Genomic DNA, 13,995 nt, shown 5'->3' with positions numbered 1-13,995 from the left:
TACATAAATTAATCAGTGAAAACATTGGAAGTTTTTTGTCAATTAAAATAATTTTGTGACAACTGCAATCTTGGAAAAAGAAAAAAAGAGAGAGGAACTAAGTGAAAACCATGAATGGCTGTAAAAGGAGTGGAGCAGCCACTTCACCAACTGACACAGCCCATGTCCAGTGTGGATCCGTCTGTGGGATATGTTCATAACAGTGCCATCACTCTACAGCTGGAGGCAGCTTGCCTGGCCAGGGTCGTTTGGACACTGGCTGAGTTCCATGGAAAAAAGATAAATGGCTTGACAAGTGGGCCTGTTACAAATAGGCTAGGTTTTTAATATTTAATATCAAATAAAATTATTCAGCCACAATTGCAAATTAGGTTTAAAAGATACATTTACAGACTTTCAGCTGTTTGCCATGACCAATCAAACAAAAACAATTTAAATAGCTCAACACAACTAATATAACAAGTAGTTTTTCCAAATTTTACACAAAATGAATTATTCAACGCCCTGAATAGAATCCCTCATAATAACACATAGTTGCACATTAGGTGTTGTCTTGAGCACATCTGATGCAACTATTCATTAGATTCATTAGTTGCAGCAGGGTGTGCTTAAAATAAATCAAATATTTGTACTGGCAAGAGGATTGTTGACTGTGACTTTAACTGCATGTTAGAAATATTCTCTCACTTTTCCTCTTCATGCTTACAAACAAACACTGCAACATTAATCATTATAAACAGCAAATTATTTAAAACCTGACATTAATTTATAACATGTTCATTTAACTGATTATTATTTAACTGATTTGTTACTATTTTATAAATTGAGTATATTGTGATGACTATATTGTGTGCAAGCTAAACATTATTTGCAGGCCAATAAAACTAATAAATACCTATAATGTAAAGTGTGTTGATATTCAACAAGAGGAACACGCGTTTTTGCTCTTAATGTCGAATTCGGTTATATCAACGAGACCGTAATTAAGTAATTACTGTAATTAAGACCTTACTGTGCTTTCTACTGCATGTATCCAGACTAAATGTAATCCCAATGTCAAACATTTAAAATTTATTTGTTTTATTAATCGAGTGCATAAATCAATTTAACTGAATCTTATTTTTAACCAGGTATTTAAAGAATGTTCTGTTGTATCGTTATGTTTGACCGTGCTTTTATTTTGAAAGGAACAGGAACCGGCAACCTAAAGGCTCCATGTGCCGGTTGTGAGAGAAGCGATAGGAACCGGTGTGTAGTTAATGTTCCTACAGGTCTGAGATATAAAGAAGTTACATTTAATATCTGGTTGGTATATCTTTTAAATGTTTAAACTAAACTCAGATATAAATATGAAATATTATGATTACCTAGCCTTATAATATCTAGTTGTCTAATTGTGCGCCTAAACTAGTTAGCTAAAATTAGCTTCTTTTATTAGTCATAACTTCTGTTAATATTCTAACTATAAACTGTGAGAAAAAGCGAGTTACCTAAATCACTGTGGGTTTAAGCTTTAATACACTGACGGATTTATTCATGTGAAGTTAGAATGTAAACAGTGATTATGTTGGTTAGCTGGAAGCCAATAAACAACAACAAGGAACAAACAAAAACAACAACAGATGCTCAGTGCTCCATCCAGGTGTTTTATTTAAAATGTTGAATGAATATAATCTTTCAAAATTGTATAAATACAACTTCAAACTGTGTATTCTTTGTTTCCCCTGAAATGGGATAAGGTTCGTTTAAATCAATACAGTACTTCATTAAAAGGTTTAATTTACATTAAAGTTTCTTTGGGGACTGGTTGTATTGTAACATGCTGATTTGTAAATGTAGTACTGTACCTAATTTATATATTTTTATAAGTAAGTTATTCTGTATTGAGCACAGCTACACTCACAGACTTCCTAACACGGTGTAAATTAACCAGATTACACTCTCTGATTAGCTAATTTGTAGATCAAATGAATCTTTAAAAACATTATAAAATAGTTTATATTATTTAATGTTTTAATCATTTTGCCATCATTGCCAGGCAATTAAAAGACAAATCGAATGGCTGCAGAGGACATTGATCAGCTTGCAGAGGTCCTGGCCAAGACTCACGTCGAGGAAGAGCTAAGTTACAAAGGACAAGGACTGAAGCTGAGTGATAAACAATCAGGTGTGAAAATTAATTTGTGTATTTTTTTTCTCACTGTATTTAAAAGAAATATATGAATGCCTGTAACAATCTGAGACGATTATTTTCTGTCTGTTTTAGTGGAGGAAATAGTGAAGAAAATAGAACAATTTCAGGGTCTAAAGGCATTAAGGTTGGAAGGTAATACTATTGGTGTTGAAGCAGCACAGGCCATTGCTAAGTCTCTTGAATCCAAAAAGGAACTGCAGGTACGTTTTGCTTTAGCTGAGCTATGTATGATTTCTGTCTTTGGCAGTATACCTTTAATACTTCCTTTTGTTTGTTTTGGACAGCGATGTTACTGGAGTGATATGTTTACGGGTCGCCTTCGGTCTGAAATTCCTCTTGCCTTGGTAAGTTCTTAATGTCAATGCTACCATGATTATGCTTTTTATTGTAAATAATTTTTTTAGTAAAGAATGCATTTAAAATGTGGCATTATAAACAGTATTTATTGCTATTTAAAATAGTAATTAATACTGTGATCTTTTAATAAAAAAAAAATCCCCTTTGTTCCAGAAAAGTTGGCACACTATTTCAATATTACACAGTGGTAAACATTCTTCTGTATCAATTTTTTGTAACATATTGGAGGTGACCAATGTGAAATAATTGTAATAATAATTATAATTATTTAGCAATAATTAGCAAAAATGTTTATAAGGCAACACAGGCAGTAAATATTGTTTTACTTTTATTAAAAAAACATTTTCCCCGCTAAGGATACTAAGTTAACAGACATTAATAGATTCCAGACACCACTGGACAACATGCGCTATTGCATTTGGATTAAAAAATGAATGAAGCTGATCATTTTAATGCTATAATTTGTATAAAAAAATGTCACTTGTCTCTTTTGGCTACCTGTTGCACACTTGCTTTGCTATTGTAAACACAGGGTAAATTAAATATTCTTCATTTAACTTACATTTAATGAAACCTTCTAGAAATCACTAGGTGATGCTTTGATGATGTCAGGGGCCAAACTGACTGAACTGGACTTGAGTGACAATGCATTTGGACCTGATGGAGTAAAGGGCATCGAGCCCTTGCTGAAGAGTCCTGTGTGTTACACCCTACAAGAACTCAGGCTAAATAATTGTGGCATGGGCATTGGAGGAGGCACAGTAAGTAGTGGTAGTTAATACCATAACATCCTAAGTAAAAACTACCTGTTTTAAAACAGCAAGACTTGTTTCAAGACTAGTTTGTTTTCTAGATCTTGGCTTCTGCGCTGACTGAATGCTACAAGCAATCAAGTGTTGCTGGCTCCCCTCTCAAGCTGAAAGTCTTTGTAGCTGGTCGTAATCGTTTGGAGAATGAGGGTTCCACAGCTCTTGCTCATGCATTTCAGGCAATTAAACAACTTTTATCATTACATTTTCCCCATGCATCTAGAATACTAATAGTGCACTTGTAAAAAATCTGTTTTTTTTCTCTCTCCTGTGCAGTTGATTGGTAGCCTAGAGGAGATTCACATGCCACAGAATGGCATCAACCATCCTGGAATTACAGCTTTAGCCACTGCAATGCAGCACAATCCCAATTTGTGTGTGCTCAATCTTAATGACAATACCTTTACTAAGAGAGGTGCTGTAGCGGTGGCCCAGGTATGATCCTCAGTGTTTTAAATCCAGTAATTAAAATTCCTTGCAGGTTTTATGTAAATTATCATTTTACCATCACCTGGTTTCTTACAGTACAATTTAAGAGTTGATCTGGACATTTACATCTTCTGATTATGTCCCATAAACATTTATTTACATTTTTTAGGCCCTCAGGCACCTGCGCAGGATTGAAGTTGTTAACTTCGGAGATTGTTTGGTGCGCTCGGAAGGAGCCATTGCGATTGCAGCAGCCCTAAGAGGACTGCCTGTTCTCAAGGTCAGTATCCAAACACTTTTATTTATATATATATATATATATATATATATATATATATATATATATATATATATATATATATATATATATATATATATATATATATATATTTATATTTATATATAACGTCTTTACGTCATCCTACGCGTGCTCCCGAGAAGGAGGCTGTTCGAATTCTTAGATGCCTTAAAATGCTGTTTACTAAGGCACCTTAACCCTTTGATGCACAAGCTAAGCAAACCCCTTCTAATGCACAACATGGGTCGAAAACGACCCATATTCATTTCCTATGTTATTTCATGTATTGCTGAGTATCTTTTTGGTATATATTTTGAAATCTATTTATTTCACCATTTATTGTTCCAAGTGTTTATCACACATCTTGTTTTTGATTATCTTCAATCATTATTTTAATTTTTATTAATTTACTTCATGAACAAAAAATAGTTTTTGTATTACTACATCAGCTTTACACACATGGGTCGAAAATGACCCATGTCTGCAAGTGTGATTAAATAAAATGAAAACACACTGTAATAATATATTTATTCAAATTAACACTGATATTGAACTGTAGTGAAGATTGGTGAATGTGACTGAACGTAAAACTGATGAGATCATATAGATACAGCACAAATTGGTGCACTGGGAACACAAGCTAGTGATCTCATGCAATCAGGGTGTTAGTTAATGTTAGTGAAGATAATGAAGGCATTGTGGGTGGCAGCATCCAACATATTGTACCAGAGCCCCATGGGCCACCTCCGTGTTCTCCGCTTGCAAGGTGCGAACCATCTGATCCATTCTGTCCACCTTTTGTTTTGTTATAGTACTGGATGAATCAGATGGTTCGCATGTTGGAAGTGAAAAACACAGAAGGTATGGTACTGGATGACCTCTGGTTTCTTCTTTACACTATTGACATCCACTGATGTGTCATAATGATGGGTGCTCAAGAGGACAACAGCTTTTCCCTTCTTTCGCACATAGCTCTCCATGATCATATTGTCATGGTGGCCTTGCACATTGGATTTTGCAGCGGATCCAGAAAGAGTTCCTGTAAACTCACATCCCAGCTCTTGTCTACCCATTCAAGCAGGGTCAAGACAATAAAAGCCACACATCCTTCTTTGACAATACTTCTTTACTCGTTTCCTTTTGCTGCTGTTGCTCTTCATAACATCCAAAATGACGTTGTTACTGATTAATATATCTTTTGGTGAAACCGTTGTTGAACCAAATGCAGGTCCTGGGCATTTCCTCAAGATGTTTTCGCTTCTTGTTTTGCCCTGAGTGGGGTATGCTAGCTCCAGTAAGACACATTTTACTTAATTTTTTAGACTGAGCCTGAGTTTCCTCTTCAGAGGACTCAAATGAGTCTTCTGTGTCATCAAAGAAGTCTTCTTCATCTAGGCGAGATGGATTCACAGACACACCCTCAATTGCATCTTTGCCCTGTGGCACATAGTCTAGGTCACCAGCATCAGAGACCAGCTGTCCTAACACTTTGAAAAAGGCTATTAATAAGCAAAGAATATTTTCATATGCACATTAGTCAGTTATTCATATATTTACTGTCCTTTTTATAGCTAATAAAAGCTAATCTAGAATAGAATATGCTAACAGCTAGCAAGCTAATAGTATTGGACATATTTCTCTAACTAGTGAAGTTCAAGAGACTAATCCTTGGTTATCTTTCAAAAGATCAGTAAATATGTTTCTGACTACAATCACTAAAAATGTCAGTAGTTCCTACCAAATTCCATAGTAAATACATACGGGTCAATTTTGACCCATGTTGTGCATTAGAAGATACAAAAATGATTTTTATTAAAAAAGTAAACAATATAAAACTGAAATAAGGATTTGTGATGATCAAAAACAAGTTAATTGAGAAATTCATGGAAGCTTGAATGGCTAAATTAATTTATTGCAAAAATATAGAAAATAAAAACTCAGTCGGGTCACTTTTGACCCAGATTGTGCATCAAAGGGTTAAATCTGAATGCCATGTTTTAAGTAGGTGCGGGGGAGCCTAAACTTGCAACCCTAGAACAACAGGGTGTATGTTTCTCTGCTGTGCCACTAGGGAGCTACAACCAGAAAAAAAGTGCTGCAAATTTAGATTTTTTTCTCTTTTTGATGCTCCCATATTTTTGGGGTTGACAGTGATTCATTCTGGTCCACATACCTGATTAAGGACAGTTTATACTTTGGATGCCTTTTCTAACGCAACACTCCTTATTTTTATTCAGACCTAGCACTGAGAGGGCACTGATAAGTTCACCTCCCAATTGCTAGGCTGTCTGGCCATATCCTACCTCAGACATAGCCAATCATGTCTGTGTAGATGCCCGACCAGACTATATCACCGCTGAGATTCAAACCACAGATTGTATGTGGGCTTGTGTATTAAATGTAAAGTACACTTCAGTTCTACTATGTATGATGTAATATAGTAATATAGTAATTTCCTATGTTGAATATGGTAATGTCCACTTAGCTTGCGTGTAATTATCAGCTTTTCCAATAAGCTATTCTGACATGTGGATTTGTTGGAAGATGGTTTAAAAACATAATATTGTAATAATATTGTTTATTTTCTCTTGTTGTGCAAGTTTGCATAAATAAATATTAATGTGACACCTAATGTGACACCTATTTTTCAAAAGTGATAAATCTGGAGTGAGCCTTAGTATGATATTCTGTACATACTTGCCCAGTTTACTTTTTAGATTAGATTAGTTTAGATTTTAGATTTTTTTAGTTTAGATTTTTGTAAATATTTGAATATCTCTATGAACAAACTACTTCTGTCTGTAGGAAGTAAATCTGTCCTTTGGGGAGATTTCAGAGGTTGCAGCTCTTATAGTTGCTAAAGCTGTACAAGACAAAGCTGATCTGGAAAAACTGGACCTCAATGGTAACTTTAAGTCTTTTTTTATAGATAGCTTTACATTGTTGTTAAATGATGTTAAGATATGTATATATAAAGCAAGACATTGTACAATAAATAAACTGTTGTAAACCCCATCTTCATTTTCTAATGTGTCTGTGCTGAACTGAACTGAATAACTAACTGTTTTGCATATTTGGACAGGAAACTGCCTGGGGGAGGATGGCTGTGAAGCTCTCAAAGAGGCCATGGAGAGCATGAACTTGGGGAATGTGCTCGGCTCGCTCAGGTATTTGCACAGAAATCGCAAAATTTAGTGTTTTTATTAAGTATGTTTAGCGTCTTAATGAAGTTTTTACTTTCATTCTCATGTACATTTATCTTTACTTCATTAAAAAATCCAAAATTAACAACAAATTTAGTTCTATGTCACTTTAAGAATTCTATTCACCGGGTTTCCATTCACATTTGAAACTAAGTTTTAAATGTTCTGCTGCTGTTATGTCAAATTCTGAAAATGGCAATTTGTATCAGATCAATGTGAGTATTATCTGATGCCCTGGATTAGAACAACAAACAGCACAGTTGTACTGTATATCTTGTATTTACCATAGGTCTGTTGTGCTAAATGGTTCACACAGAAGCATTATAGTAAAAATCACAGCAGCTTGTGGCATGTATGCAGGCTTACAGACTGAGCTCATAATTGGAGAATCATATTTAAAAGCTCTACTTTTCTTTTTGTCTTAAAATTGTTGTATTTTAATGTAGTGATGAAATTTATTACTGCTGTATGAAAACAGAAGGCGCACATGCTTGGTAGTGTGACATGCTTTAAGAGCTGTGAACAGCTGGATGTACTTTACACATTTTAAGACCACATCTGAAAGTTATGACCATATGTCTTGCAACAACCTCTTGCATATGAACACCTAGTTGTTTGTAATATAACCCTTCATCAATGTTCATTGAAAAATCCTTTAAAAAAAAAAAAATCATATAAAAAATTTTTTTATATGTGCTTCATTCACCGCGTGGCTGGTCGCATGTTGCTGCCTGCCAGAGCAGAGCCACTTTCTGGCTGGCTGTGCCACTGAACGCCAAGCTTAAAAACAATACACAATATTAACTGACAGCATGGACAGTTTATTTACATGCATTTTTTTTTTTTATTGCATTTTCTCCCCATTTTCTTCCGCAATTTTGAGATACCAGATTGCATCCGAGGAGAGCATGTTGCTGTACACACCTCTTTCGACAAGTGCACAGCCCTCCTCTTCTCACCCCTGCATTCTGCACAGGCGTCTCTTCCGCCAATCAGGGTCCTTACACAGCGTACGAAGACCCACCCACCCACACGTAGTCCGGCCCCCATCCTGCAGATACGGTGGCCAATTAGTATCTACTGCCAATTATGCCCACTAGATGGCACCCAGCCGACCGGTGGCAACACAGAGTTTCAAACCGAGGAGTTCAGAAACTCTGTGCTGGTGTGCTAGCGGAATATCCCTCTGTGCCACCTGGGCGCATAATTTACATGCATTTTTGTGTGATTGTATTTTCGTTTAAAACAACGAAACTCTGCGATGGTTGGCGGTCTACTTACAATGGCATATTTTTTCAGTGTTTTCTGCAACAGTGAGAATAATTTCCTTTTTTCTATGTCTGTACTTCACATCAGACCAAGTCATATAAACAATTTGTTGGCGGTGCTTTGAAGAAGTCAGCAGTAAACTTGGTCAAAGATTTAATCAGATTAAACTTTGACGAGCAGTAACAACTAAAACACAGCAACAAGCAGTAACAACTAAAAGTAGCAAATCTGTGCCAGATAAGCAGCACCGCCTCATTCCATAGGAAACAATATTCAGCCTTAGACTTCCGAGGCCTGCTGTTGCATGAAAACTAATAAAAACACACAGAGCTTTTTAAATGGTTCTGCAAACTTTCAAATACAATCTGTAATTTTAGTGATGATGAAGGGGAAGATGAAGATGATGAGGAAGAGGACGATGAGGATACAGAAGATGATGATGATGATGATGATGAAGAAGAACATAATTTAGTAAATGGGACAGCAGAAGTGAATGATAAAAAAGATGGAAGCCCATCAAAGGTAAGACTGATTGCCTGTTGCATATATTAAGACAACAGTTAACACTGAAGTAGGTGTTTAATACCAGTTATACTAACCTTGTATCGTGGTGCCCCGGCCCCAATCAAAATTGGCATTTAAGCAATAGTGCTAAACGATAATTAAAGTCATTTGGAAATGCTGATTGCTCTCTACGTTTAAGCTTGTTCATTTTGTTCAAATATTTTTTTTCTGCACAGGTGCCACCATGCAGTCCTGACCTGATCTCGTTCCTTCAGTCTCCAACATCAGAGAAACTGCTCAGCCTGGGAGCCAAGAGGAATCAGCTCTTTGAGCATCAGGTAAAATAGTTTGTATTTTTTTAGAGTATTTTACTTTAATTCCAGAGTATTTTAATTGTGATCTATATTAAAAATGTGTCCTGTTTTTATTATCAGATTGAGTTTTCAGGTGCTGCTAAGATTGCTGAGGTTTTTCTTCAGTTATCATCAGTGTATGAAGAAGAGCCAGAGGTGAAGCAGGTCATTTTTGCTACTGCTGGTATGAACAAAATACTTTTTCAGGGTTCAGTGATTTCTTTCATGTATTGATTTGAACAATAACTGATTTTTTTTTTTTAATTTGGGGGGGATATTTTATATTTTATGTATTTTATGTTTAGAGCACAGTAAAATACCCTAGCTGACATCAGGTGTCTACATACAGAAATGATTGGCTGTGTTTAATGGGAGAGTGGGAGGGGGTTGACTGGCCGAGGCCCTGCGATGGATTAGCGCCCTGTCCAGGGTGTGTTATTGCACTGCATTGCACCCAGTGATTCTGGACCAGGATAATGCAATGGAAGAACATGAATATATATAATATATGTCGCAGTATAAACGGTTAATAATTTTATGAATTAAGCTTAACTTTCAAGTAAAATGCCCATTTGATCTTAAGTATTTAGACACTGTAGGAAGCACGCCTTAACCTAAACCACATATAAATGCAGTGGAAGGCTAGAAGTAAGAAAATCAGACCAAAATTAATCATTTCAGATTTCATTCAACTTTTAATGTGACCTATTCCACATTAAGGGTGAAATAAATCTTAAATGATTCAACTTGGTCTGATTTTTTAAACATTATATATAGCTCAGTAATTAACAGAACAATTAGTTATTCTGTTACATCCGTTAAATATTTGCACTGGCAATAATTAAAAACATTATGGTCTTGTATTGCTGAACATTTTGTAGAATGGCGGAAATATTTAGTAAAATAATTTGTACAGTCATAATTAATGACATTGTTTTGGATTTATACCCCCTTTGTAAAGTATAGGCCACAAGCCTAGTACAAATTTAGTATTAGAGTTTAATATCTACTTAATGTAATTAAATTTGACATTCAGCAGGTATGTAAATGTTATTTTCCTAAGCATTAAAAAGAAAAAAAGACTCAGGCTCTTGTTTCTCAATTAAACCCTTTTGCTACATTTTATACAGATGTCCTGTTAAAGAAAGCTTTTTCCTGCCCCCAGTTTGAGACCTTCAGTTTCATCTCTTCCCTGTTGGTGAAGCTGGGGCTTGTGAAGGTAAACTCTTATTAATAGCACTGTTGTATGTTTGTGACTTTCTTTACTGTAACAGATCAACAAGGATCAATATTTAACACTTCATCTATTTCTTTGTACTCGTCCTTTTTTTCAGGGTGAGGGAAAGATCAAGAAAGTGAGTCTCTCGCCCGGTCATCTTTTAGTTCTTCAGCACTGTGTTGAGCAGGATTACTTTCCTCTGGACCAGGTTGAAGTTTTGGAGGCCTTTTTGTCTCGGTGAGTTCGTGTTTTGGTTGAGCTTTTTACAAAATCTGAATCGGGCTTTATCAGCCAAGTATGCTCACACACACAAGGAGTTTTGGTTACTACAGTTCACAGTGCACAGTAACAGTAACATAAAACATTACACAAAGCTGTACACTTGACATGTGCATCCAGTCTGAATTATTTAAGTGCAGCAGTTGAGAGATGATCAACATTTGCCAAAGCCAACAAGGGACCTCTGTACCTTTGCCTAATAGTGTGTACATTAACAAAAGCAAGAAATGCAGTAGAGGTCCAGAAAATGAAATGTTATGTGCATTTGGTTATGTTCAGCTATTTGAAACAACCAGGCTACAGCGATGCTTCTTGTCACTCATGCTCTCATTTGGCTAATGAACTGGCACAGGTGATGTCCAGAGTGTTATGGCTCAGTGGTGATTTTCTCCACACTCTCCCTGGTTCCTCCCTGCAGACCAGTACTCCACATTTACTGACATCCTTCACTTTCTGTTAATGTCTGATTTGTCTGTATATGTTTGGTTTTCAGAAACGGCAAAGTTTTAGAGTCATGTTCCAGTGCAAGAGATTCACTTCAAACCATACTGGAGAACAGGATCACTGCCTAGTGCCCAGTCACACAGGTCAAACACACTGAAAAGAGGACCACAGATGCTCATAAGGACTTAACACTTTTTAACTGTAACCATCTTAGTGGTCAGTTAACTTCTGCTGTATTTTTTTATTTTTGAAATGGTGGAACTTCTACAACAAAAATGTAGGATGTACATTGTAAATGAGTTCTCATTATTACCAAAACTTAAACCAAAACTTAAACCAAAACTAGCTTGAACGAAAGTGGGAACCTCATGAGGTTTTGCTTTAATTGCTTGTTCCGGACTATTATTAGTTTAATCAGTGAATTACTTTCTGCTGGTGATATTTGAAGAGTAGCCGTTTATGCTGCTTCATTATGGGCCAAAGCAGAACTGACTGGAAGCACCAGCTTCAAATGTTTATCACAATTTAGAATATACTTTTACTCTCCTGACTGGTCTTGACAAGAGCTTGAATTATCAACTTGCTTCATGAAATGCCAGACTGAAACAACATTGTAGTTTGGGTAAAACAAGCGCTTCAGTAAAACACACTAGCACACCAGAGCTGAAATCTTAAACTCTTGATCCAGATTTGCTGCTGGCCACCTATACGAACAATGATGAAAAATGTACAATCTTACGGATCTTCTTTTATGATATACCTATATTTTTGATAGATAACACAAAAAACTTAATAAAAAGTGGGCACTCAGTATTAGGGCTGTAGTGCAGGCAGCTTTTGTTGTCAATTTATTGCATAACTTGAAATAGATGAATTTAATTGCATTGTAGTGTAGCACAGACAACATCTCAACACTTTGGTTTCTTTCCGATGTGTCAGATTCAGAATGGAAATGAAATGATTTCATTGTGTGTGTTGTTACATCATGTGTGGACAGCAAAATAAGAATTTCATTGTACAGGGAAACACGTTTCCTACTGTACATATGACAATAAAGCTTTGAAATCTTGAAATGATGACAGAACTGGGATTCAAACCTGGGAAAGGTTTTAATAGCCACATCTTGTCAGAGAACACACAGTGAAAGGGAACAACATGAATTATGTATAACCTCTTGGCTGTAAGATTTTTTTATATGAAGTGGAATTTATTTGCTTGTTTTCACATTAAACTGGTGAATTACTATGTTCAGAAGAGTCTCATCTTTTGCGTGCGTACTACACAGAGGAAACTTAAGTTACTTGTTATTTATCTGGAGTATGATTTCTCAGATGGTACATGAATACTCCTAGGAGTACAGTGCTGTTCTAGTGAAGTTCTACACTATTTATTAATACATTTATTAATACATTAATTTTTTATATACACCAATCAGCCATAACATTAAAACCACCTTCTGGTTTCTACACACACTGTCTATTTTATCAGCTCCACTTACCACATAAAAGCACTTTGAAGTTCGACAGTTACTGACTCTAGTCCATCTATTTTTCTTAACCTGCTTTCACCCTGTTCTTCAATGGTCAGGACCCCCAGAGGACCACCACAGAGCAGGTATTATTTAGGTGGTGGATCATTCTCAGCACTGCAGTGACAATGACATGGTGGTGGTGTGTTAGTGTGTGTTGTGCTGGTATGAGTGGATCAGACACAGCAGCGCTGATGGAGTTTTTAAATACCATGTCCACTCACTGTCCACTCTATTAGACACTCCTACCTAGTTGGTCCACCTTGTAGATGTAAAGTCAGAGACGATCGCTAATATATTGCTGCTGTTTGAGTTGGTCATCTTCTAGACCTTCATTAGTGGTCACAGGACGCTGCCCACAGGTCACGGTTGGCTGGATATTTTTGGTTGGTGAACTATTCTCCGTCCAGCAGTGACAGCGAGGTATTTAAAAACTCCATCAGCATTGCTGTGTCTTATCCACTCATACCAGCACAACACACACTAACACACCACCACCATGTCAGTGTCACTGCAGTGCTGAGAATGTTTCACCACCCAAATAATAACTGCTCTGTGGTGGTCCTGTGGGGGTCCTGACCATTAAAGAACAGGGTGAAAGCAGGCAAAAAAGTATGTAGAGAAATAGATGGACTACAGTCAGTAATTGTAGAACTACAAAGTGCTCAATTATGGTAATTGGAGCTGATAAAATGGACAGTGTGTGTAGAAACAAGGAGGTGGTCATAATGTTATGCCTGATGGGTGTACATGTGTGAGATAATGACTTTGGATTCCAACTACTCCTGCAATTAGCAAGTAGCAGGGGGCTTGTGTGCAGTAGCATCTAAGCTTATGATACTAATGCTTATATAAGCCTTTACATGTACTGTTTTACTCCATTTAGTGTCTAAATAATAAACATAAGTCAGTCATTATTTATCTAATTTGGTGCTACGATGATCTGCACATTTACACAAAACAACTTGATCAGAAAGTCACCACCATTACAGAGGGTCTTCATAGGGGCCACAGCAGTACTAGAGTAATTGGAGAGGAGATATGTACACAAGGTGGTATGTTTGCGAGGGCCAATCTGGCTGAGAGTGTAGTATGAAACACTGAGCCAT

At 36.4% G+C, this 13,995-nt stretch overlaps 1 protein-coding gene across 1 annotated transcript; it reads left to right on the top strand.

Annotated features, from left to right (window-relative positions):
• The first annotated feature begins 1,222 nt into the window (after positions 1-1,222).
• On the top strand, positions 1,223-12,612 carry rangap1b (Ran GTPase activating protein 1b). Its single transcript, XM_063003786.1, has 16 exons — positions 1,223-1,305; positions 2,039-2,167; positions 2,267-2,394; positions 2,479-2,538; positions 3,133-3,312; positions 3,405-3,539; positions 3,637-3,795; positions 3,959-4,069; positions 6,893-6,992; positions 7,170-7,254; positions 8,937-9,081; positions 9,300-9,401; positions 9,498-9,600; positions 10,547-10,635; positions 10,751-10,872; positions 11,408-12,612. Exons 2-16 carry the CDS (start codon positions 2,059-2,061, stop codon positions 11,484-11,486), a joined length of 1,707 nt encoding a protein of 568 aa, XP_062859856.1. The 5' UTR covers positions 1,223-1,305; positions 2,039-2,058; the 3' UTR covers positions 11,487-12,612.
• Positions 12,613-13,995: the final 1,383 nt, after the last annotated feature.

The sequence above is a fragment of the Trichomycterus rosablanca genome, chromosome 10 (assembly GCF_030014385.1).
Source record: "Trichomycterus rosablanca isolate fTriRos1 chromosome 10, fTriRos1.hap1, whole genome shotgun sequence".
NCBI lineage: Eukaryota > Metazoa > Chordata > Actinopteri > Siluriformes > Trichomycteridae > Trichomycterus > Trichomycterus rosablanca.
Note: the sequence above shows the minus strand (reverse complement) of the source record. Positions and strands in the feature narration are given on the sequence as shown.

Bases quoted from the DNA above. Each gene is read 5' to 3' on its own strand.
- rangap1b (XM_063003786.1), top strand. From the start codon at position 2,059: ATGGCTGCAGAGGACATTGATCAGCTTGCAGAGGTCCTGGCCAAGACT. The intron at 2,168-2,266 runs GTGTGAAAATTA...TGTCTGTTTTAG, and splicing joins GCTGAGTGATAAACAATCAG to TGGAGGAAATAGTGAAGAAA. The intron at 2,395-2,478 runs GTACGTTTTGCT...TGTTTTGGACAG, and splicing joins AATCCAAAAAGGAACTGCAG to CGATGTTACTGGAGTGATAT.